Source organism: Salmo salar, chromosome ssa24, assembly GCF_905237065.1.
Source record: "Salmo salar chromosome ssa24, Ssal_v3.1, whole genome shotgun sequence".
Taxonomy (NCBI): Eukaryota; Metazoa; Chordata; class Actinopteri; order Salmoniformes; family Salmonidae; genus Salmo; species Salmo salar.
The window spans coordinates 22,119,149-22,145,320 of NC_059465.1; the positions used below are offsets into that span (position 1 = coordinate 22,119,149).

Genomic DNA, 26,172 nt, shown 5'->3' on the forward strand with positions numbered 1-26,172 from the left:
AACCATGCATGGGCGACGGAATGGTCAAAACCATGAAGGTGTGCGTCTATTAGCCAATCCAAGACTTTCTAGGCCTGCACTTGGTGTAGAGATATAGAGAGGGGTGAGGTAAAATGTAGCCTTGTATCTCAGAGTGACTGCTTGAAGTGTCGTTATGCCTCTGAGGTAATGAATCCCTGGAGTACTGCGAAAGGGGAGGCATGACGAATTATCTATAGCACCCTGTGATTTAAGCTACGGTCGACTCACATTCCTCACCTTTGCAGGCAACTTAAAACATGAAGCCCGCATTGGAAAGCAAAAATATTTTACATAGCCTTTAAGACAAACATTATGTTATAGTCTATAGGCCTACATAATGGCAACTAGTTGCATTTAATAAAACATGGTTTCACATGGTTGCTTTTTTACATGTGTATTATTGGTTAAAATTGGAAATAATTGAGGAGTGCTTCTTTTATTGTGTGGGGGATACTATTTTCGATTCCAAGGCGTGCTTTTCTGACCCATGCTGTCATGAATAAATCTGGTTCCAAGTCCTGTGCATCTCAATCACAACCGAGGACACGTGCGATTGATAAAAAAAGATTAAAGGAATTATAGCCCTCTGCTGAATTATAATGAAGGCCTGTGTCCGGCACAGAACAGCATTGTGTCAGTATGAATAATTAGTATAACTACACTTGTTTGTTTATGATAAATGTTGTAAATAAAATGCATTTTTGTTCAACCAAAATTAGTTTCGAAAATTACGCCACAATAATAATATTTTTGATTTCTCGGGATGCACACAACCAAAAAGAGAAGCGTGTCCAACTGCGTACAATAACTCGGCTTATGCAAATAGGTGCACAGCCAAACAGGTCGCATTCCATGATGTATTAGACAACAATATTACTAACAATTTAACATAGACCTAAATTCTGAAAACGATAGCCCTAAAATACTGAATGAGATAAAAAAAAAAAAAAGGCTTCCATCCTGTTTTTAAAATAGATTGTACATGGATAAGCTCTAGCAACGTGATTAGAGGAAGAAAAAGTCAGTATAGGCTACTTTCTAGACGGGCTACTTTCAAGCATGTTTCAGTGGAAGCCACTCTCACCGTCGGCATCAAGGCTGCACAGTGCTCAGTTATCGCCACCCATCGCCAGGTGCATCGGCTGTACAGGAGTCACTAGGTTCGAGTCTTTGTAGTGCACAGTGGACACAATACCACAAAGCATGTGAACGTCGAAAGCGTAATGGTCCAATACTTCATTTCAAAGCTTTTACTAACCTATATGACGACATGAAGAAGAAAAAGAAGAAAAAGAAGAAGCATCATCATCAACAACAACAACAACAACAACAACAACAACAATAGGCCTACTAGGCTACTTATACTACTACTGTAATAATTATTATAATAATTTATGTATTATTATATTTATTATAATATCAATTGCAATAAATAAGTATTATCTTAACAATGGTTCACTTTTAACTAAATAAAGATATATTGCAAATGGCCATAGCAAGTTAAACTACTTGATATACCTTTAGTTTACAATGTACAGTATTTGAGTTTTTGTACACTGACTGTATTTTTGTTTGTCTCGCCATATTGTGTCTATAGCTTTGTTCAAAGTGATAGGCGAAACAGCGTTCAACTTTTAGAGCGCACCAAAAGTGAGCACCAATAGCATCTCAATGTCACTAAATAGTCTAAAAAAGTGACGCGTCCCAAGAGGGGTGGGAGGAGGATCCATTCGCTTCAATCTCGTAATGCAGACTTTTCAAGCGGCAGGGATCCGTCCAAGGGGCATAGCATTTGAAGAGTTACCATTGGAACATTTCACTCATATTTTCTGGAGTTACAATTGTTGTTGTTTTAGTAGTTTTTCTTGGTAGAAACATACGTTTCGAGCGGAGAAGCTACATCCTCCATAGAATTCTCTTCTGGTCACGCGCGGGTGCAAACAAGAAGATAGCCTACAGTATACATATTCAGTCCAAATTAACAGGTGACTGCTCCAAATAGTGTTTGTCATGTTTATTGTCGCTTCTCATCCGATTCTGTGACATATGACGATTCTGCTTAGGATAGTCCTACAAACAGTGGCGCCTGTCTTAACATTGGGACGACTTTTTTTAAAATATTTTTTTTAAGTTAGCGATCTGGGAAAACGCATTGTTTGTGTATGTGTGTGCAAGTAGCCCCAGCAAATATTGTGGCATTTAGCTAGTATTTGAAGCGAAGAAAAGTCTGACAGTACATTGTTATGGATATTGCAACAGGTCCGGAGTCACTGGAACACTGTTTCTTGAAGAGAAACCAATCCAAGTACCCAAGGATGTTAGACGGTATAAAGACTGAAGATCATCCCCATCGTCAAGCTACCCTTGGAGTCGTGCTTGGTAAGTCCGTATAGTTTCATCTGCATCTAAAAGAGCCCGAAGCACAGATATCACACACAATACGAGAAAGTTCTAGAATATACTTACATTGCTCTAAGTGTGTGTCCTGCAGCTATACGTGCAGACTATCCTCTCACGAGCCATAGGCCTCCTTAACATTTGACGTCTTTTACCATTTGCTTTAGTTATCATTTTAATTATGAATGTAGTGCATTTACTGTAGGCCGGCCTGTTTAGCACAACAAATAGCACAAATATATAATTGTATTTATGATCTCCCTATTACACTGACAAAACTAGCCTATTTCATTATTTTGTGAAATTATCACTATTTCAAATAATTGGATTACCCTTACTGCAATTGATTGCTGTTTTTTAGGCATATCACATTTAACAAATACTGTATTTTCACCGCAAGCTGATACCTTCTCTTTTCAGATTTTGTGGTTGAGGTAGCCAATTAAAACACATTCATATATTTGGTTTAGAATATTTAGATAATTCCAATTATATGATTAGGTAGGCCCTAAAACCGGGTCTTGTAGTGTGATATGGACTGTTTGTGTCTTTTTTATAGTTACCTGTTTATGACATGTTTATAATCTATGACCTTATATTTATTAGCTAAACTGAACATTTACATTGTTTAGCTAATAAATATAAGGTCATATAGATTATAAACATGTCATAAACCGGTAACTATATATAAAAAAGACACAAACAGTCCATAAAGTATAGCTAGTATGCATACTATTGTTAAAATATTTTGGCCCTTTTAACTTATTTTACATCCATTTTAGGGACGGAATGCCATCACCAATCTGTATGTGAAGGATGCCAGCGTCCAATATCTGACAGGTTTCTGATGAGAGTCAACGATTCCTCGTGGCATGAGGAGTGTTTGCAGTGCGCTGTGTGTCAACAACCTCTAGCTACCAGTTGTTACTTCCGAGATAGGAAACTGTACTGCAAACATGACTACCAACAGTAAGAAAAATAATATTTACATATAGACTATTCTCTGGTTGTTTTACGCACAATGAAAGATCACCAAGTAGGTTAGGCCTATTCACTTGTGCCGCATGAATATAATTATGTTTAGAATGTGTCCAACAATTGTATAATTCCAGCCAAATAATCCATTTCAATTTAACTTTATTCACCCCGTGATCTATCAGTAGGCCTACACTATAAGCTGATGTGTACATTTTTTCCAGTATTGTCATTCTCACACTGTAAGGTCCAGATACGCGCTCCGGCTACTTGTCAGTTGCCAGACGCTCTTTAGAAAATATGGCCTACATTTATTATATACCTATAATTGAGAACATTTTGCTTTTCAATCGTTTCTTTCTATTTGTATGGCATGTGATAATTCCCTTTAGTGTTAATCGTAATACGTTTCTAACGGAGATGTATTCCTATAGCCTATCCAGTATCGACGACTTAGTCAAAACTATAGTCAGTCACAAAACGATTGCTTTTACTGGCACTTCATTATCTGCAATTTTGTTGATATTTTCTGAATTGTTATGACAAGGATCTCTTGAGGCAAGGATTTCTTGGATTGGAGACCGATGATGGTCACTGCAGCATTTAGTGGAGAATGTATCCTAACCGCTGTATATGGTACGTGGAAGGCACAATTGAACAATTTTAGATTTAAATGTAGCTAGATCTTTTGTTCGTTTCAAGATAAAACAACAACCAAAACATATCGACCCAGCTTTTGGAATAGTTTCTTGATATTATTTCGTTATTAATCCTATATCATGGTAATAATTACACACACGAACAAAATAGAACTAGAAGGAGCTATAAGCCTTTTCGAATATAGTGGGCCTATATGAAAATACTGGGTTTAGTTTTGTTCCTTTCTTACATTAGAAGAAAAATATGTCAGCATTCGAGCATAAAAAAAACTCCACGCGCAAAGCTACAATGGCATGCTAAAGATTTGTGGCCTTCATGGTCTTCAAATGGTTTTACACTCTGAGAACTTAAACTATCATTTCTTGAACTTATTATTATTGTTATTATTATTATTTGGTCTTTACAACTTTGACTTCGGAAATGTTTAGTTGGTAGACTAATACGACTTGAATGGAAATGTATTGTGAAATTATTACACAAACGACATTTATTTGTTTAGTTATTTATCTATAACCAACAGTAAGAACATGGGCACATTTCACTTATGGTATTTTGCTGCCGATTAGCCGACATGCATGCGTGGAAAGGACAAGAGAGTCACGGAATTCTATTGGCAAAGTTACCTTTGCGCGCATCCAATCAGTGCGCCTTGATAATAGTGAAACTCACTGGCTGGTGGCGTTTGCTGTTGTCTCGACGGGAGGCTTAAGTTTATTCCGCCTCACTGACTGTGTGCAACATGTGGCCCTATGTCCCCACTCATTGTATTAGTGCTATTCATGCTTGTCACTACATTTTAAGCTTTTTGTGTCAGGGTTTTTTAACATTGCTACTTCAATCACTGGGACATTATAGCTCCCTGCTAGATGCCCTGCAACAAACAATGAGCTACATATATTGCCCTGCATCACTGTTTTTGTCAGCCATTCATCCTGCTCTGTCCGACATGACCATAGGCAGTTAGTGGGAACAATGTGGATTTCATAGCAGCAGCTCCAGGATGCCATTGCCTGGGAGATGCAGTCAGGAAATAGTGACATAGACAAACGGTGCAGGCCAGCAGAGAGGGGTCCTCTTATTTTACCACCTTTCTCTCTGTGTTGTTTGCGAATAGAGGATGTGTGTGTGTGTGTGTGTGGGGGGGGGGGGGATTTGGACATGTTTAACTATATTTGTGGGGACCAGAAGTCACCACAAGAATACTAAACAAACAAAAAATTGTTTAGGTTTAGGGTTTGGAGCTAGGGCTAGTTTTAGGGTTAGGAGCTAGAGTTAGGTTTTCGGGTTAAGGTTAGGTTTTCAGGTTAAGGTTAGGGTAAGGGTTAGGTTTAGGGTTAGGGTAAATAGGTAAATAGGATTTTGAATGGGACTGAATTGTGTGTCCCCACAAGGTTAGTTGTACAAGACTGTGTGTGTGTGTGAGTGTGTGTAAAATTGTGTATGAGGTCTGAACAGGCAGTAATTTCTAGTCACATTTGGGATGTTGTTTTGGCCGTAAACTTGTTGTAACGGTGTGAGCTTCAAGGATATCCAGAGCCTCTAAACAGCAACCTGCTGATTCCTGTCATGTACTCCCACACTATTATCCATCATTACACAATCCAGCCTCCCTTTCTTCACCTTCCATCAGTCTCAGGTCAACAACTAGCAGGGGGGTCCCATGTGTACACAACACTACCTGTATTTGTTTATTTCGTTTGCATTGATGGGATACTTAGAGATGTAATTGGCACCATTTTGATTTTTATGACATCAATTTAAGTTGCATTTATCAGCCCACAAACTGCCATGAGCTGCAAGGCAGGCTCCTTGCCATACAACAGGAGAGATGCCTAATTACATTCCTACAGAAATTGGCTACCGTAAATCAATGGATTGGCAAACGTTTATTTTCACACCTATAGCACATATAGCACAATTTATGTTCAGACAGAGGAGATTTTATGATTTTGTGTCCCAGTAAATTCTCCCTCCAATGTATTTTTACAAAACCTGTTAGGCTGAATAATGTTATTTTAGGATTAGGGTACAATTTAATTCTATAAATGTTCAGAAGACCTTCTCCTGTTGATATTAACAACTGGATTGAGCATTTTCCCCCGCGTCATCGGTCTGCTAATATAGGACTAGTAAAGGCCCTGTGCACTACAAATACAAATACAAAAATTCAGATTTTTCAGGGGGTGCTGCAGCACTATCCCTACTTCCCGCGACGATGATGTGTAGTAGTTTAGACTAGTATAGGTTACAATGTAAAGCCACTACTAACCAAAGTAAATAGTTATGGTTGGTTTGGTTGTCTGCTGTGTGGGAGCTGTAACCGTAGAAACCATGAGGTGGTCATTTGTCTGTCGGTCGGGGAGTGAGATGATGTGTGAGAAGTGTAGTGGAAATACACCATCCCCCAGATAGCTGCTTCTGACCTGGTGTTGGGAGATCAATTAGACATCATTAGAGGACACACATCTCCCTGAGAGGAGCGTTTTCCCTAACCAAGCATCTGGTCTGAAAAGACCCATGTAATAAGGGTGTCACTCCACATGTGTTGGACAGTAGACTACTATTGAGGAATGTTGAGCATTCTAATGGTCTGGCTGTTTTGTCAGTTTATGAGAATATTAAAGTGTATCATTTCTGAAGATATATTGTTGTCAACTATTATATTGTGATGCTCAGACAAGTGCAGATGGGTGGCAACAGATCTAGTGAAATATAAAAATTAGAATAAATCTTTTTGCTGAATAAATATTTCTGCTATCTATTGCAATATTACAGTTTCTAATCTATATTGCTAACCACTTGATCCACTATATGAATATACAGTATGTTGAAGCAGCAGTATTGTTCAATTCACTAGCCACAGTATTTTAACAGACCCCTGAACTCATAACACCATAGCCTCCTTACCTTCACACCTTCCCTCGTAATGCTCAGTGTTGGACGATCCCCTGGTGTGCTGATAGGTGCTTTTTATGCCGGATTGGGGTGTCCTCCTGTGAAATTGTGTTTTTTAATTAGCTGTGTTTGGGATGTGGTGGGGGTGGGGGGGTGGGGGGGGGTGGATAGGCTACATGCTGACGGCTAGGTTTCTAACATGAGCTGCACTAACTTACTGTGTTCCACTCACTGTAGTGTACGACACTCCCGCGTGGCCTTTGTTCTCGGTGTGAACAGGGATGCACGCAAAATGGACAAGGTTTTCTCCTGCCGCAAAGCTACTCTTACACATACATACTGTAGCTATGGCATGGTGTTTAGATGATAGGATAAAAGACTAGGAAGGTCAGAAACAGTCAGATGTATTTCGCAAGACGTAGTGTTCTTTGTTCTCAAATTTTTCCAAAAGAAAGAGTGAAAGGGGGTGAAGAAGTAGCTACGGCTAGTGCTGGTGACGAAGTAGAGGGCCCCTGCAGAAAGACAAATCTAATATTAGCTGGCGTAAGCTGGATAATATTGCTTCAGCTTGCCTGGATTCTTAGTGCACTGACTGGGTTAGCTGTGTTCCTCTGTAAGGAAGTATTGGGTTCTGTGTCAGCATTGCCTGGCCTATCCTAGCAACATAAAATGATGCAAACATCTGTCATTTCATAATGTGCAAACCATTTCCCCCTACACATTGTGACCTGTTAAGGGTATTTTAGGGGTATTAATGTGTAATGCCGTAAGCACTTTGTATTCACTTGGTGCATTTCCCAATGGTTAATTGAGTTTCCAATTATAAGCTTGTAGATTAAATGATTCATATTTTATTGAACAGGTCATAATACCCAACATAATATAGGCATAGTCATTTGTAAACTAATACTTTACAAAATGGTGTGTTTAATATGTCTGCAACAATGTCTTGCTTAATCACAATGTGTGTGTGTGTGTGTGTGTGTGTGTGTGTGTGTGTGTGTGTGTGTGTGTGTGTGTGTGTGTGTGTGTGTGTGTGTGTGTGTGTGTGTGTGTGTGTGTGTGTGTGTGTGTCTTTGTGTGTCTGTGTGTGCATGCATGCTTGCACGTGTGCATGATAACAGTTGAAAAACAAAGAGCTAGCAGAATACTTTGGCAAGCCACAGAGGCTCAACCATGTTAATGCCCATCAACACTTAAGAGGCCAGGCTGATGGGTAGGGTTGTGGGGCTACACCTCTGTGGCTTGGTGTGGGGGAGCTGTTGGCCTGAGGAAGAGAGGAAGGGAGTCAGACCTGTACTGGGAGCTGTCTGGTGGGTTCACACTAGAATGATAGCAAAGGAAGCAAAGCAACTCAAGCATGCAATTTGTTGGTAGCCACAATAAAGTTGTCTGTTAGGGATCCAGTGAGGGAGCCAGCGAGACAGGTCAGTCAGATATTATTAATACTCCTCAGCTATGGTAAAGAAACTAGTACATGGTGATTTCCATCAGCAGCTTCAACTCTTCAGGGGATCAAATGTATTTGCAGAGGATGACAACTATTCAAAACACACCGCAAATGTTTACAGCAATATACTGCAAAAATGTAATCTAAAAATGACAGCTAGAATGAATATGAAAAAAGCTAAATATCCAGTTGATCATTTGAAAACTGAAAGAGAGAGAAAAACAGAGAAGATACAATGAAAAAGGGAGAGAGTTAATGGCACATTAGTAGAGGATGTTTTTTGGGAAAAGATAGTAGGATTGTAGTTTTTCATTGATTTTATTTTGAAAAATAGATAAATAATTGGGATGCATTTTTTTCACAGTAACGTTTTAGTGTATGTATCTGCAAAACAGCATCGGCTCTTTCCTTGCCTGTTCTACAAGCACCCCAGTCGAATGTGCATGTGAAATTGAGACAAGGCCTCTTCTGGCTCAGGATTTCAGGGCTGGGCCCCTGCACTCCGTAAATGTGATCCCACTCTGGAATGTTTTTCCAACACGTAGGCTTTTCACAGATACACAAGAAAGGGGTGGCATCAGGGTGGCACGTGCTGCAGTCCGAGTGGTGTATGCTTGTAGCTAACTCTCACACAAACGTCACACATTCTACAACCACATGGGGTTCTGGGCATACAGTGCATTCGGAAAGTATTCAGACCCCTTGACTTTTTCTACATGTTGTTACGTTACAGCCTTCTTCTAAAATTGATTAAATAAATGTTTTCATCATCAATCTGCACACAATACCCCATAATGACACAGTGAAAATTGTTTTTTTGAAATGTTTGTAAATGTATTAAAAATAAAAATAAAAAACAGAAATACTTTATTTACATAAGCATTCAGATCCATTGCCATGAGATTTGAAATTGAGCTCAGGTGTATCCTGTTTCCATTAATCATCCTTGAGATGTTTCTACAACTTGATTGGAGTCCACCTGTGGTAAATTCAATTGATTGGACATGATTTGGAAAGGCACACACCTGTCTATATAAGGTCCAACAGTTGACAGTGCATGTCAGAGCAAAAACCAAGCCATGAGGTCGAAGGAATTGTCCGTAGAGCTCTGAGACAAGATTGTGTTGAGGCACAGATCTGGGGAAGGGTACCAAAATGTTTTACAACATTGAAGGTCCCCAAGAACACAGTGGACTCTATCATTCTTAAAAGGAATACGTTTGGAACCACCAATACTCTTCCTAGAGCTGGCCACCAGGCCAAACTGAGCAATCAGGGGAGAAGGGCCTTGGTCAGGGAGGTGACCAAGAACCCGATGGTCACTCTGACAGAGCTCCAGAGTTCCTCTGTGGAGATAGGAGAATCTTCCAGAAGGACAATCATCTCTGCAGCACTTCACCAATCAGGCCTTTATGGTAGAGTGGCCAGACAGAAGCCACTCCTCAGTAAAAGGCACATGACAGCCAGCTTGGAGTTTGCTAAAACTCACCTAAAGGACTCTCAGACCATGAGAAACAAGATTCTCTGGTCTGCTGAAACCAAGATTGAACCCTTTGGCCTGAATGCCAAACGTCACTTCTGGAAGAAACCTGGCATCATCCCTACGGTGAAGCATGGTGGTGGCAGCATCATGCTGTGGGGATGTTTTTCAGCAGCAAGGACTGGGAGACTAGTCAGAATCGAGGGAAAGATGAAAGGAGCAAAGTACAAAGAGATCCTTGATGAAAACCTGCTCCAGAGCACTCAGAACTTCAGACTGGGGCAAAGGTTCAGCTTCCAACAGGACAATGACCCTAAGCACACAGCCAAGACAACAGAGGAGTGGCTTCAGTGGCCCAGCCAGAGCCTGGACATCTCTGGAGAGACCTGAAAATAGCTGTGCTGCGACACTCCCCACCCAACCTGACAGATCTTGAGAGGATATGCAGAGAAGAATGGGAGAAACTCCCCAAATACAGGTGTGCCAAGCTTGTAGCGTCTTACCCAATCATTCTCAAGGCTGTAATCACTGCCAAAGGTGCTTCAACAAAGTACTGAGTAAAGCGTCAGATTACTTATGTAAATGTGATTTTAAAAAATGTGCACAAATTTCTATAAAACTGTTCTTGCTTTGTCATTATTTGGTATTGTGTGTAGATTGATGAGGGGGGAAAAACAATTTAATCCATTTTAGAATAAGACTGAAACGTAACAAAATGTGGAAAAAGCGAAGGGGTCTGAATACTTTCCGAATGCACTGTAGCATTAGGCCTACCCTCAATCAGTGGATCTCTCTCTTTCTCTCTATCTCCCTGTTTCCGTTTCTTCTGCCCCTATGCAGTCTGTAATCATATTTTGTTGAAGCAGTACATTCACTGATAACTTATAAATCATTACTGTGTTACTTACACTCACTGATTAATGAAATCTGTCATGCTCAGTAGGAATGTCATCATGTTGGTGCATTTTGTGACTTCTTTGACATATTTACAATATCAGTCAAAAGTTTGGACACACCTACTCATTCCAGGGTTTTTCTTTCTTTTTACTATTTTCTATTTTGTAGAAATAATAGTGAAGACATCAAAATGATGAAATAACACATATTCAATCATGTAGTAACCAAAAAAGTTTTAAACAAATGTAAATATATTTTATATTCTTCAAAGTAGCCACCCTTTGCCTTGATGACAGCTTTGCACACTCTTGGCATTCTCTTAACCAGCTTCATGAGGTAGTCACCTGGAATGCATTTCAATTAACATGTGTGCCTTGTTAAAAGTTAATTTGTGATATTTCTTTTTGACTTAATGCGTTTGAGCCAATCAGTTGTGTTGTGACAAGTTAGGGGTGGTATACAGAAGATAGCTCTATTTGGTAAAATACCAAGTCCATAGTATGGCAAGAACAGCTCAAATAAACAAAGATAAATGACAGTCCATCATAACTTTAAGACATGAAAAACGTTGAAAGTTTCTTGAAGAGCAGTCGCAAAAACCATCAAGCGCTATGATGAAACTGGCTCTCATGAGGACCGCCACAGGAAAGGAAAACCCAGAGGTACCAGCATCAGAAATTGCAAATAAATGCTTCACAGAGTTCAAGTATTTGTATTTATTATGGATCCCCATTGGCAGCAGCTACTCTTCCTGGGGTCCAGCAAAATTAAGGCAGTTTATACAATTAAAAAAATATATTACAGCACATTCACAGATTTCACAACACAGGCCCCTACTCCACCACTACTACATATCTACAGTACAAAATCCATGTGTACGCGTGTGTACAGTGTGTATGTTACCGTGTGTGTATGCATGTGCCTGTGCCTATGTTTGTGTTTGTGCTTCACAGTCCCCGCTGTTTCATAAGGCATGTCTTTATCTGTTTTTTAAATCTAATTTTACTGCTTGCATGAGTTGCTTGATGTGGAATAGAGTTCCGTGTAGTCATGGCTCTATGTAGTACTGTGCGTCTCCCATAGTCTGTTCTGTACTTGGGGACTGTGAAGAGAACTCTTGTGCCATGTCTTGTGGGGTATGCACCGGTGCATTCAAAATGTCAACACCTCTCATAAATACAAGTAGTGATGAAGTCAATCTCTCCACTTTGAGCCAGGAGAGATTGACACGCATATTATTAGTATTAGCTCTGTGTGTACATCCAAGGACCAGCCGTGCTGCCCTGTTCTGAGCCAATTGCAAGTTTCCTGAGTCCCTTTTTGACCACACGACCGAACAGTTGTCCAGGTGCGACAAAACTAGGGCTTGTAGGACCTGCCTTGTTGATAGTGCCATTAAGAAGGTAAAGCAATGCTTTATTATGGACAGACTTCTCCCCATCTTAGCTACTGTTGTATCAATATGTTTTGACCATGACAGTTAACAATCTATAGTTACTCCAAGCAGTTTATTCACCTCAACTTACTCAATTTCCACATGATTTATTTCAAGATTTAGTTGAGGTTTAGGGTTTAGAGAATGATTTGTCCGAAATACAATGCTTTTAGTTTTAGAAATATTTAGGACGAACTTATTCCTTGCCACCCACTCTGAAACTAACTGCAGCTCTTTGTTAAGTGTTGCAGTCATTTCGGTCGCTGTAGTAGCTGACATGTATAGTATTGAGTCATCCTCATACATAGACATACTGGCTTTACTCAAAGCCAGTGGCATGTCATTAATAAAGATATAAAAAAATTAAGGGTCCTTGACAGCTGCCCTGGGGAATGCCTGATTCTACCTGGATTATGTTGGACAGGCTTCCATTAAAGATCACTCTCTGTGTTCTGTTAGACAGGTAACTCTTTATCCATAATCTAGCAGGGGGTGTAAAGCCATAACACATACGTTTTTCCAGCAGCAGACTTTGATCTATAATGTCAAAAGCTGCACTGAAGTCTAACAAAACAGCTCCCACAATCTTTTTATCATAATTTTCTCTCAGCCAATCATCAGTCATTTGTATAAGTGCTGTGCTTGTTGAATGTCCTTCACTATTAGCATGCTGAAAGTTTGTTATCAAAATAGCATTGAATCTGGTCAAACAATTTTTTCCAAAAGTTTACGCAGGGTTGGTAACAGTCTGATTGGTCGGCTATTTGAGCCAGTAAAGGGTGCTTTACTATTCTTAGGTAGCGGAATTACTTTTGCTTCCCTCCAAGCCTGAGGCACACACTTTCTAGTAGGCTTAAATAGAAAATATGGCATATAGGAGTGGCAGGAAATTGGTTGTTGTGACACTTGGTATCAGTCTATGCATACAAGGCATATAAATGTGAGCTCTTAAATAAAATTAAAAAAAATCTCTCTTTGCACTTTTTACTCAATTTCGTGCGTTATTATCCCCAGTTATTTTCCATCCAAGTTGTCAGACCCCAGTGGTTTGTCATTGTTGATAGACAACAATAATTTTTTCACCTCTTCCACACTCACTTTACGAAATTCAAAATGACATTTCTTGTCTCTCATAATTTGGTCAGATATACTTGAATGTGTAGTGTCAGCGTTTGTTGCTGGCATGTCATGCTTAAGTTTGCTAATAATGCCAATGAAAAAAACATTAAAGTAGTTGGCAATATCAGTTGGTTTTGTGATGAATGAGCCACGTGATTCAATCAAATCAAATCAAATGTATTTATATAGCCCTTCTTACATCAGCTGATATCTCAAAGTGCTGTACAGAAACCCAGCCTAAAACCCCAAACAGCAAGCAATACAGGTGTAGAAGCATGGTGGCTAATAAAAACTCCCTAGAAAGGCCAAAACCTAGGAAGAAACCTAGAGAGGAACCACGCTATGAGGGGTGGCCAGTCCTCTTCTGGCTGTGCTGGGTGGAGATTATAACAGAAAATGGCCAAGATGTTCAAATGTTCATAAATGACCAGCATGGTCAAATAATAGTAATCACAGTAGTTGTCGAGGGTGCAACAAGTCAGCACCTCAAGAGTAAATGTCAGTTGGCTTTTCATAGCCGATCATTGAGAGTATCTCGCTCCTGCTGTCTCTAGAGAGTTGAAAACAGCAGGTCTGGGACAGGTAGCACGTCCGGTGAACAAGTCAGAGTTCCATAGCCGCAGGCAGAACAGTTGAGACTGGAGCAGCAGCACAGCCAGGTGGACTGCGGACAGCAAGGAGTCATCATGCCAGGTAGTCCTGAAGCATGGTCCTAGGGCTCAGGTCCTCCGAGAGAGAGAAAGAAAGAAAGAAAGAGAGAGAGAAAGAGAGAATTAGAGAGAGCATACTTAAATTCACACAGGACACTCCAGAAATACTCCAGATATAACAGACTGACCCTAGCCTCCCGACACATAAACTACTGCAGCATAAATACTGGAGGCTGAGACAGGAGGGGTCGGGAGACACTGTGGCCCCATCCAACGATACCCCTGGACAGGGCCAAACAGGCAGGATATAACCCCACCCACTTTGCCAAAGCACAGCCCCCACACCACTAGAGGGATATCTTCAACCACCAACTTACCATCCTGAGACAAGGCCGAGTATAGCCCACAAAGATCTCCGCCACGGCACAACCCAAGGGGGGGCGCCAACCCAGACAGGAAGACCACGTCAGTGACTCAACCCACTCAAGTGACGCACCCCTCCTAGGGACGGCATGGAAGAGGACCAGTAAGCCAGTGACTCAGCCCCTGTAATAGGGTTAGAGGCAGAGAATCCCAGTGGAGAGAGGGGAACTGGCCAGGCAGAGACAGCAAGGGCGGTTCGTTGCTCCAGAGCCTTTCCGTTCACCTTCACACTCCCGGGTCAGACTACACTCAATCATATGACCTACTGAAGAGATGAGTCTTCAGTAAAGACTTAAAGGTTGAGACCGAGTCTGCGTCTCTCACATGGGTAGGCAGACCATTCCATAAAAATTTAGCTCTATAGGAGAAAGCCCTGCCTCCAGCAGTTTGCTTCGAAATTCTAGGGACAATTAGGAGGCCTGCGTCTTGTGACCGTAGCGTATGTGTAGGTATGTATGGCAGGACCAAATCGGAAAGATAGGTAGGAGCAAGCCCATGTAATGCTTTGTAGGTTAGCAGTAAAACCTTGAAATCAGCCCTTGCCTTAACAGGAAGCCAGTGTAGGGAGGCTAGCACTGGACTAATATGAACACATTTTTGGGTTCTAGTCAGGATTCTAGCAGCCGTATTTAGCACTAACTGAAGTTTATTTAGTGCTTTATCCGGGTAGCCGGAAAGTAGAGCATAAACCATTCACAGAGTATGTGATATCTGTTGATATCACATACGTTATCAAGCATTTCACACATGTTATCCAGATACCGACTGTTAGCACTTGGTGGTCTATAGCAGCTTCCCACCAGAATGGGCTTTAGGTGTGGCAGATGAACCTGTAGTCATATTACTTCAACAGTATTTAACATGAGATCCTCACTAATCTTTACAAGTAATGTGGTTCTGAATATAAACAGAAACACAGCCACCATTGACATTTCTACATTTTCTGTACATTTTATAACCTTGTATTCAGGGGTGAAAATCTGATATCAACTTTGGAGGGGACAATTACATGACATTTTCTCAAGAGCAATTCCTGAGGGGGACACCAAAAGTAGTGCAGTAACACATAGCCTACATTGTAATATGGTAAATGTATATTGAGGAACCAAAGAAATAAGGTGTTTGCCGTACTCCTAACTACCGGTACCCAGAACTACACAACTAATCACAACAGCAATACCATTGCCTTTAACAAATCTTAGTTCAGTTACCAGTTTAAGTTGAGAGTGGGGGTATCCATGGCATTTTCCAATTATGTTCCTATTTTACAAGTCAAAAAAACTGAGAACCTTTCATAATGTTGCCAAACAAAGACTCAACAAACTTACCTGAGACTCCCTGTCTCTGCCAGTCTGTCCCTGCATATCTGTCCCCAACTCTCCTGTCTGTGTGCCATCTGTTGCCTGCTCTGCCTAATGAAATCATTGTGAAACATTTCCATTAGAATTTCATTTCTTTCTTATGAACATTTTATCAACTAGTCTTTGAGATATTAGGCTACTAGGGTTCTTACTATGCGTTTTGGTGTATTGAAAAATACTCTGATGTCCGTCTTTTATTTTTCTGCCATTTTTCTACCTGGCTGGCTGGCTGGCTGGCTACACACACACACAGTGTGTAGGTTATTTACAGTAGGAGATGGGCTTCTATCATCTTCTATCATTCTATTTGGGCTTCGATCTAAAAGGTAGCTAGCAAATGTGAAACGGATTAAAATGACAAGAGTTGACAGCTGTATTAGTTCATCATTTACACAACATATGCTGCAACCTTTTGTAATTTTAATAGTTTGTTTCATATTGGCTGGCTTCCAACAATAGCTGAATTTGCAAAGCTAGCGAGCACCAATTCAGTTTCAGTGGTGTTTGCTATAATCTTTGCTACCCGGGTTAAATAAAGGTGAAATAAAATAAATAAATAAAAGTTCCCTTGCGACAATTTAGCTTTTGCAACAAGACCATTAAATATATTTAAGACAATGGTAGAAGAGAGTGTAGTTCTGTTCAGTTTGGACTTCAGTTTATCGCTAACCTTATCACAGGGACTTTGAAGCACTAACTTAGATCATCTGCATGCTAATCTTGGAATAAATTGACGATAGCAAAGATTCCATCTTTGACGACGCCACATAAATGGAATAGGTACTAGCTAGCTTAATAGTTAATATTTGCTCGCTAGCTCTGCATATTCAGCTAGTGTGTGTGCGCGATTGACTAGATTAACCTCACGTCAGTTACGTTCATTGAGTGCCTTTCAGACAGTAGATACGACCCCTCTGTTACCTTGCCAACTAAGGAACTGGCAGTGGATCAAACCATTGTGAGGCAAAGGGTGGGGGGGTCGCAATCTTTTGAAACTTAAAAACGCGCTATTAAGTGTCTATAATCAGCACAATTGCTTTCATTGTGTATTATTAATATTATTTAAATTACATAGTTATGTTTCAGTGATATATTGGGGGGGACAAATCATATTTTTCCCAGGATGGGGGGGTCGTGTCCCCCCCGTCCCCCCCGGGATTTCCGCCCCTGCTTGTATTGCTTCCACTGTATCATCAAAGGTATTATCTAGTTTCAGAGATAGTCAGAATATGAATGTCATCTGTTACTAGCAAATTATTGATTTCATGAACCTTGTTTCTTAAGCTAAATGTTAACGTGGGCTATTTTGTGCACTTTTCTTCTGGGATGCTTACATCTTTTCATTTCTTTACCGGGAAGCTTAGCATAAGTAGATATGCTCATGTTATTTATGTCAGTGCAGGGTGAGCTGCACACAGTGGACTTCCTCCTAGGGCACACCCTGCCTCAGTATAACAGTATAAATATGGTTCATAGGCACATGATTACTGCATACAATAGCTGTAGGATCAGCAGTGGCATTCAGGGTAGTTAGAGGGACATAAATTAGGTTACTTACAGTGTGTCTATCAATGTCCCTGGTGTAATGTACATTTGCTGAAGCATTATGACAACTCTGCGTCACAATGGTAGGGATTAGCTGAGCTGGGCTTGGGTCATTGATAAGTAATTGTCTCAACGCAGCCTTATAACGCTGTGAAAGGATCCAGGAACCCACATGATATGGGTGGATTCCATCCTCCTTATAAAACGCGTTTTGTTTCCAAAAGGTATCGAAATTGTCAACAAAAGTTACACCCATTGAGCTGCAATAATCACGTAGCCAGTTGTGAAGAGAAAGAATCCTGCTAAAGCGTTCAATGCCATGATTCAGAGAGGGCACAGGGCCAGATATGATGGGTATTTTGTTAATGTCTAGCAGAGAGTCAATCAGCTCTTTAAAATCCAGTTTCAACTGTTAAGAGTTTCCCATCATAATGTCAGTAAAACTCACATGGACTATGATAGAATAGTAGTACATTCGAGAGTAGCTAGTAATGTCATTTACACAAGCTCAGGGATAGGACATTGTTTTTGCACCGGGAACGGTCACATTACTTACCATGGAGGTGCCCAAATCACTGCTGGCAAGAAGAACGTGGAAATCCGCCCACTCCCACACTTCACATGATTCAGAGAACCCTTTATGGACGGCCGAGAGGCAGGATAACTTGAGCCCGGCGCCTGGTGCAGGCCTCCAACAGATGGAGAAGCCCCGCTCGATCCAGAGCAGGGATGGAAGGTTGCCGATGTTGACTTCGAAATCGTAGGAGTAGGCACTGTGGCTGCGGACACAGGCACCCGAGACAACAAATGTGCAGGAAGATCAGGCTCCAGGACGGCAAAACTATTAATTGTTTGTATCTGCTCCGGGCCTCTCATTGGGAGTGTAGACTGCTTTGTGGGAGGCCGCTGTCTTTGGCTTCCACAGCTCGTGACATGCGACCATCGTTGATTGCCTTGCTCCTCTTGCTGTTCTCTCCGTCGACTTTGATATCAGATGGGGGAGCTCTTTGGTTAGAGATGATCAAGAAGGCCAAGAAATAGTCAGAGAGAGCGCTTCCTGTTTGGAATCTTCTCAGGTTTTGACCTGCCAAATGAGTTCTGTTATACTCATAGACACCATTCAAACAGTTTTAGAAACTTTAGGGTGTTTTCTATCCAAATCAAACAATTATATGCATATTCTAGTTACTGGGCAGGAGTAGTAACCAGATTAAATCGGGTACGTTTTTTATCCGGCCGTGCAAATCCTGCCCCCTATCCCCAACAGGTTAAGGAAGCCACCTCAAGCCTACAATCCTCGGCAAGCAAACAATTGCCACATTGGAACCAGATCATTGGAGTGATCTGGTTTGTCCCGAAACAAAGCGTAGTAGCTACGCTTCCTACAGCGCTGGAACCGTTCATTTATTTCTTCAAATAAAGAGGGATTCGTTGTAAAACTCATCTGGTACCAACTTCGTTAGCTTGATGGCTAGCAGCTTAGCGTCTCTCTCAAGCAAGCTTCAACCTGTCCGTTAAGCGGGAATCCAGGATAAGAAATAGCGGTCCTAGGTGTTAAAAGCTAACCGTGTCGCGGAATCCACACAAAAACAATTATTCATATTTAATGAATAGTGGTTTTGTTTTAATCAAAAATAACAAACCAAGTGTTTCCAGCATACAATGTTCAGCTGCGCACTCAAGTAACAGACACATCTCAACATCAACTGTTCAGAGGAGACTGCGTGAATTAGGCTTTCATGGTCAAATTGTTGCAAAGAAACCACTACTAAAGGACACCAATAAGAAGAAGAGACTTGCTTGGGCCAAGAAACACGAGCAATTGACATTAGACCGGTGGAAATCTGTCCTTTGAGCTGATGAGTCCAAATTTGAGATTTTTGGTTCTAACCGCCGTGTCTTTGTGAGACGCAGAGTAGGTGAACGGATAATCGCCGCATGTGTGGTTCAAACCGTGAAGCATGGAGGAGGAGGTGTGATGGTGTGGGGGTGCTTTGCTGGTGACTCTGTGATTTATTTAGAATTCAAGGCATACTTTTGGCTACCATAGCATTCTGCAGTGATACGCCATCCCATCTGATTTGCGCTTAGTGGGACTATCGTTTACTTTTCAACAGGACAATGACCCAAAACACACTTCCAGGCTGTGTAAGAGCTATTTGACCAAGAAGGAGAGTGATGGAGTGCTGCAACAGATGACCTGGCCTTCACAATCACCCGACCTCAACCCAATTGAGATGGTTTGGGATGAGTTGGACCGCAGAGTGAAGGAAAAGCAGGCAACAAGTGCTCAGTATATGTGGGAACTCCTTCAAGACTTCTGGAAAACCATTCCAGGTGACTACCTCCTGAAGCTGGTTGAGAGAATGCAAAGCTGGCATCAAGGCAAAGGGTGGCTACTTTGAAGAATCTAAAATCTAAAATATATTTTGATTTGTTTAACACTTTTTGAGTTACTACATGATTCCAAAAACCCTTGAATGAATAGGTGTGTCCAAACTTTTGACTGATTTTATATGTACTCTGACACTTGAGTGAATGCCATTACTTCAAAACAAATTCTCTCTCTGCCACTCTTTTTCTTCATCTCTTAATGAGATTAGCTTCCAAACACTGTCTGCCCAAGCTGACTGACAGAGATCTGCACTTTTATCATAGACTGTGACACTAAGCTGTGGAGTGCTTTGTCCTGGGTAGAGGGCCTGACAGAAACAGGGGCTCCTAATCCCTTTACTTGTGTCAGGTCCAAAGAGGAGGAAGAATGGAGGCAGAATAGGATGGGGCTCCATAATGCCTCAGCTCCAACTTCCCCCTAAGCCTTCTTCCACAGCCAAGTGAGCAGGAGACTGATCTTATGAGTCACACCCCCACACCCCCACAAACATTCAACTCACATCCATAGTTCAGTGAGTTACGAAAATGGTGTGTGTGTGTGTGGGGGGGTGCACATACAGTGCATGCAAGTGTGTGTGTGTACACTTGAGCACAGGTATGTGTTCGTGTGTATGTGAATGAGTGGATGACTTGCAATGGCTGGAGGTGCAGCCCAGGATGAGATTAATAAACCTGGCCAGTTCCCTGGTAGAACCCCAACATAGGCTTTTGTCTGCAGTCCCCTGAGTACTGTGGGGCTTAAACTCCTTTGTGTGCACCCTTACGGTAATCCGTCTCCAGCAGGAGTCCCCTGGGGCACTTTATTTACTCATTCAACTGTTTGGAAGTCTGTTAGACTGCTGATCACATGCACTGAAACAATCTGATTACTTTAACCAGGCCTGCAGATTCCTCCCCAGCCTCTCTCCTCTCCTGACTCATACTGTAGCTGATGTAGACTGCAGGTGGGCGGGTCACTGGCAGTGCTCTGGCTCATCTCCCTGGCTCACTGACCTGTCCATCAGCAGACTCTGTCTCTCAAGCCAATGGCGTACAGAGGTGTTCAATATGAATGCTGCCTGTAGAGTAGCCTCCAAGGTGTATTCACTATGAATGTTTAGACAATTATCACCTCATACAGTTACAGTATTGGCCTGCAAATAAAAGTGTTGGTTGATGTTGGTTCTTTCTACAATCTATTAGTGTTTATAGGTCAGATATTTGGTGCTGGGGCAACTGAAGTAACAGGTCTCTCAGAAATATGTTGTACTTTTTGGCTCCCCTGCTCAATGGGCCATAATTCAGTAACAACAAGAACGGCAAGTGATGTGTCACAGTGTAAAAACGAACAGCTCCGTTTTATTGGAAACCAGGAAATGTATTGTGTTCTCCATCTATCAAGGAGAGCCAGGGCCCTAGATCCGGGGCTAAATCCTGAAGCCAGGCACAGCAGGCTGTCAGGGACTCTAAATATGCTTAGGCCTATTCCCCTGGAGCAGGAGGGGAGAAAGGTTTAAGTAAACTGCAACGATGACACTCAGACCAGCGAGGGCTTCCTAAACCTCCTCTTTGTTTGGGGATCACCACTGATTGACCATCGCTGTCTTGGCAAGAAAAGTAACCCTGGAATGAAAACATTGCAGATTAGGTTTCCATGTGTCTCTCCCAACCTCTCTGGTTAGCCCCCCCACAACCAGCTAAAATGATTTGTGCTCAGGGTCCCGTGACCCATGGAAGCTTCAAAAAGCATGGAGGGGAAATATTTGGATGATATAGATGAGGAAGCTGGAGGAGAGGGAGAGGAGGGGGTGGTTGTCGGGTGCTGAGTGCTGATGACCAGTGTAAGAGATGTTGAGGCTCTGTAGTACTGTGGTGATGACAGTGGAAAGTGTTTACTAGTGAACTGAGTGGCTGCCTGCCCTGCCCGCCCTGTAGGACACAGACACCATGCTTGAGAGAGAGAGAGAGAGAGAGAGAGAGAGAGAGAGAGAGAGAGAGAGAGAGAGAGAGAGAGGAGCAAAAGACAGGGAGAGAGAGAGAACTGGGATATAAGAGGCATTTCATCATCAGACAGACTATGATACTGATCGTCTGTGACCCCCTCCCTCCCCCCGCACCTCACCTTCGCTCTCTGCTGTCTGGATCTTAATATTTCCCTGAAAACACCCACAATACATCTTCCTGGGACATTCCAGCGCTCGTGAGCACTGCAAAATGACCCTGCACCTTGGAGAGGGCTGGATAAGGGGATGAAATATGGAAGATTTACAGAATGAGATATAACATTGTTTCTGATATATTTTGTTATGAAGTGTTAATGAAGATTCATGTGTCTCAATTCTGTTGAAATTGTGAAAGACATTGAATAAGAAAAACACATTTATTCCTACTTTTATTATTTATTGTTTCTCTTTTTTTCTCTCTGCGTTGTTGGGAAGGGCCTATAAGTACTGTTAGTCTACACCTGCTGTTTACAAAGCATATGACAAGTACAATTTGATTTGATATACTTATGTTTTTGTATGAGAACTGTCGCTATATGGATTCTACAGTATAGTCTATGTTGAGAATAGTGTGAATCTTATTTATTGACCTCTGGATGATTTGATGTACTTACCATATGTTGTTTCGGTTGCTTAGTTATTGCCATATCTCATTATGGATAATACTTTTCAAAGAGTTTTACTGTACCCCCACAATCTCTTTTGATTTGTCTCTCTTTGGCCCTGTAGCTGTTTACATTTGTTTAATGCCAGAGCCTTAATGAGATTGTTATTTTGAGTCAGTGAGGTGGAAAACCCCATCGATGGAAATACATGCACAGTTGAAGTCGGAAGTTTACATACACCTTAGCCAAATACATTTAAACTCAGTTTTTCACAATTCCTGACATTTAATCCTAGTAAAAATTCCCTGTCTTAGGTCAGTTAGGATAACCACTTTATTTTAAGAATGTGAAATGTCAGAATAATAGTAGAGAGAATGATTCATTTCAGCTTTCATTTATTTCATCACATTCCCAGTGGGTCAGAAGTTTACATACACTCAATTAGTATTTAGTAGCATTGCCTTTAAATTGTTTAACTTGGGTCAAACGTTTCGGGTAGCCTTCCACAAGCTTCCCACAATAAGTTGGGTGAATTTTGGCTCATTCCTCCTGACAGAGCTGGTGTAACTGAGTCAGGTTTGTAGGCCTCCTTGCTCACACACGCTTTTTCAGTTCTTCCCACAAATTTTCTATGGGATTGAGTTCAGGGCTTTCTGATGGCCACTCCAATACCTTGACTTTGTTGACCTTAAGCCATTTTGCCACAACTTTGGAAGTATGCTTGGGGTCATTGTCCATTTGGAAGACCCATTTGCGACCAAGCTTTAACTTCCTGACTGATGTCTTGAGATGTTGCTTCAATATATCCACATCATTTTCCTCCCTCATGATGCCATCTATTTTGTGAAGTGCACCAGTCCCTCCTGCAGCAAAGCACCCCCACAACATGATGCTGCCACCCCCATGCTTCACGGTTGGGATGGTGTTCTTCGGCTTGCAAGCCTCCCTCTTTTTCCTCCAAACATAACAATGGTCATTATGGCCAAACAGTTCTATTTTTGTTTCATCAGACCAGAGAACATTTCTCCAAAAAGTATGATCTTTGTCCCCATGTGCAGTTGCAAACCGTAGTCTGGGTTTTTTATGGTGGTTTTGGAGCAGTGGCTTCTTCCTTGCTGAGAGGCCTTTCAGGTAATGTCGATATAGGACTTGTTTTACTGTGGATATAGATACTTTTGTACCTGTTTCCTCCAGCATCTTCACAAAGTCCTTTACTATTGTTCTGGGATTGATTTGCACTTTTCACATCTCCTCCCGAGCGGTATGATGGCTGCGTGGTCCGAAGGTGTTTATACTTGCATACTATTGTTTGTACAGATGAACGTGGTATCTTCAGGCATTTTGAAATTGCTCCCAAGGATGAACCAGACTTGTGGAGGTCTACAATATTTTTCTGAGGTCATGGCTGATTTCTTTTGATTTTCCCATGATGTCAAGCAAAGAGGCACTGAGTTTGAAGGTAGGCCTTGAAATACATCCACAGGTGCACCTCCAATTGACTCAAAGGATGTCAATTAGCCTATCAGAAGCTTCTAAAGCCATGACATCCTTTTCTGGAATTTTCCAAGCTGTTTAACCTCTCTGGTATCATTGGGACGCTAACGTCCCACCTCGACAACAGCCAGTGAAATTGCAGGGTGCCAAATTCAAACAACAGAAATCCCATAATTAAAATTCCTCAAACATACAAGTATTATACACCATTTTAAAGATACACTTCTTGTTAATCCAACCACAGTGTCCGATTTCAAAAAGGCTTTACGGCAAAAGTACACCATGCGATTATGTTAGGACAGCGCCTAGCCACAAGAAACCATACAGACATTTTCCAGCCAAGGAGAGGACTCACAAAAGTCAGAAATTGCGATTAAATGAATCACTAACCTTTGATGATCTTCATCTGGTGGCACTCCCAGGACTCCATGTTACACAATAAATGTTTGTTTTGTTTGATAATTTCCCTCTTTATGTCCAAAAACCTCTGTTTTGTTGGTGCGTTTAGTTCAGTAATCCAAAGGCACAAAGCGCGCTCTCAACATCCAGACGAAAAGTCAAAAAAGTACAATAAAAGTTCGTAGAAACATGTCAAACGATGTTTAAAATCAATCCTCAGGTTGTTTTTGTCATAAATAATCAATAATATTTCAACCACACCAAAGCTTTGTCAATAGAAAAGGAGTAACAAGAAAGGCGCGCTCCCGATCACACGCTGGACTCATGTCTAGAAATGTCCACTGCCCACTCATCGAAAGTGCTGTATCTCCCTAATTTTTCAGAGTAAAAGCCTGAAACAATGCCTAAAGACTGGCCACATGTAGAAGAAGCCATAGAGATCGTGAACTGGGTCCTAAGTCTTTGTATGGTGGATAGGCTTTCAATGGAAAAACAGCCTTTCAAAATAATAGTACTTCCTGGATGGATTTTCCTCAGATTTCGCCTGCCATATCAGTTCTGTTATACTCACAGACATTATTTTAACAGTTTTGGAAACTTTAGAGGGTTTTCTATCCAAATCTACATATGCATATCCTAGCTTCTGGGCCTGAGTAGCAGGCAGTTTAATTTGGGCACGCTTTTCATCCAAAATTCCGAATGCTGCCCCCTACCCTAGTGAAGTTAAAGGCATAGTCAACTTAGTGTATGTAAACTTTTGACCCTCTGGAATTGTGATACAGTGAATTATAAGTGAAATAATCTGTCTGTAAACAATTGTTGGGGAAATGACTTGTGTCATGCATACAGTAGATGTCCTAACCGACTTGCCAAAACTATAGTTTGTTAACAAGAAATTTGTAGAGTGGTTGAAAAACGAGTTTTAATGACTCCAACCTATGTGTATGTAAACTTCCGACTTCAACTGTACATTGTGGTGGGATGTAAATACAAACTCAGCAGTTGAAAATGCAAACTTGTGGTCTATGGCAGCCCTATGACAGCCCTTTGGCAGCCCTATGACAGCCCTATGACAGCCCTATGGAAGCCCTATGACAGCCCTATGGCAGCCCTATGACAGCCCTATGGAAGCACTATGATAGCCCTATGACAGCTCTATGGAAGCCCTATGACAGCCCTATGGAAGCCCAATCTGACTTCGGCCCCTGTGCTTGTCGCTACCTCCTCCTGAGAGCGGGCGGGTGAGCGGGCCCAGCCCCCTGGGGTGGGCGTCTGTCTGATGTCAGTCCTGCAGGACTGCCGCTGGGCTCTGCCTCTGCCAACACAGGGGACAGGCATCCCACCTCTACACCCCCTAGGCTGGGGTCCAGCTCTGAAACCCAACCCTCAGTCTAGCGTTGTGATCCCAGCTGGAGAGACAGCGCTGGCTCTGACCGGGGCCTCTCTCTCAGTGTGGAACTGGGGTCACGAGTTGCCTCTCTCCCTCTGCTCAGTCTACTCTACACCACAGCAGTGTGCACTGGGACTGGAGAGTCCTCTGCTCTACACAGACTGGCGGTAGGAGACTTGTTATTGGCAGACTCAAACACAACAGACCTATGGGTTGTGTATCTACAGTAAATAAACAGCAGTTACTGTAGACCCAACAGTATTTGTTTGAAAAGGGTCGTATTTCACAATTGCTGTTTGAATATATATTTCTTTTAGGGATTAAATATTTTTATATTACTGGTGCCAGCACAAGTTTTCGACCTAATAACCAATATTTACTCGATTCTACAAATTTTGACACTTAATTTTATTCTTTCACGTTCAAAGCCTCTTAAGCAGATGGAAGGGGGACTATATTGTAAGTATGCATGTGTGTATATTATGTTCATACAGTGCATTCGGAAAGTATTCACACCACTTGACTTTTTCCACATTTTGATATGTTACAGTCTTATTCTAAGATTAATTAAATTGTTTTTTTTCCCTCATCAGTCTACAC

General features: G+C 41.6%; 1 protein-coding gene across 2 annotated transcripts in view; it reads left to right on the top strand.

Annotated features, from left to right (window-relative positions):
* The first annotated feature begins 1,749 nt into the window (after positions 1–1,749).
* lmx1bb (LIM homeobox transcription factor 1, beta b) overlaps positions 1,750–26,172 on the top strand; it is a 69,901-nt gene continuing 45,478 nt past the window's right edge. The window contains exons 1-3 of one of the 2 annotated variants that reach the window (XM_014171863.2): positions 1,750–2,006; positions 2,281–2,400; positions 3,201–3,387. In XM_014171863.2, the coding sequence (XP_014027338.1) occupies positions 2,337–2,400; positions 3,201–3,387 (251 nt within the window). In that variant the 5' untranslated portion in view covers positions 1,750–2,006; positions 2,281–2,336. Of the gene's footprint in view, positions 2,401–3,200; positions 3,388–26,172 lie in introns of both variants that reach the window. The other variant, XM_014171862.2, reaches the window with a different exon arrangement.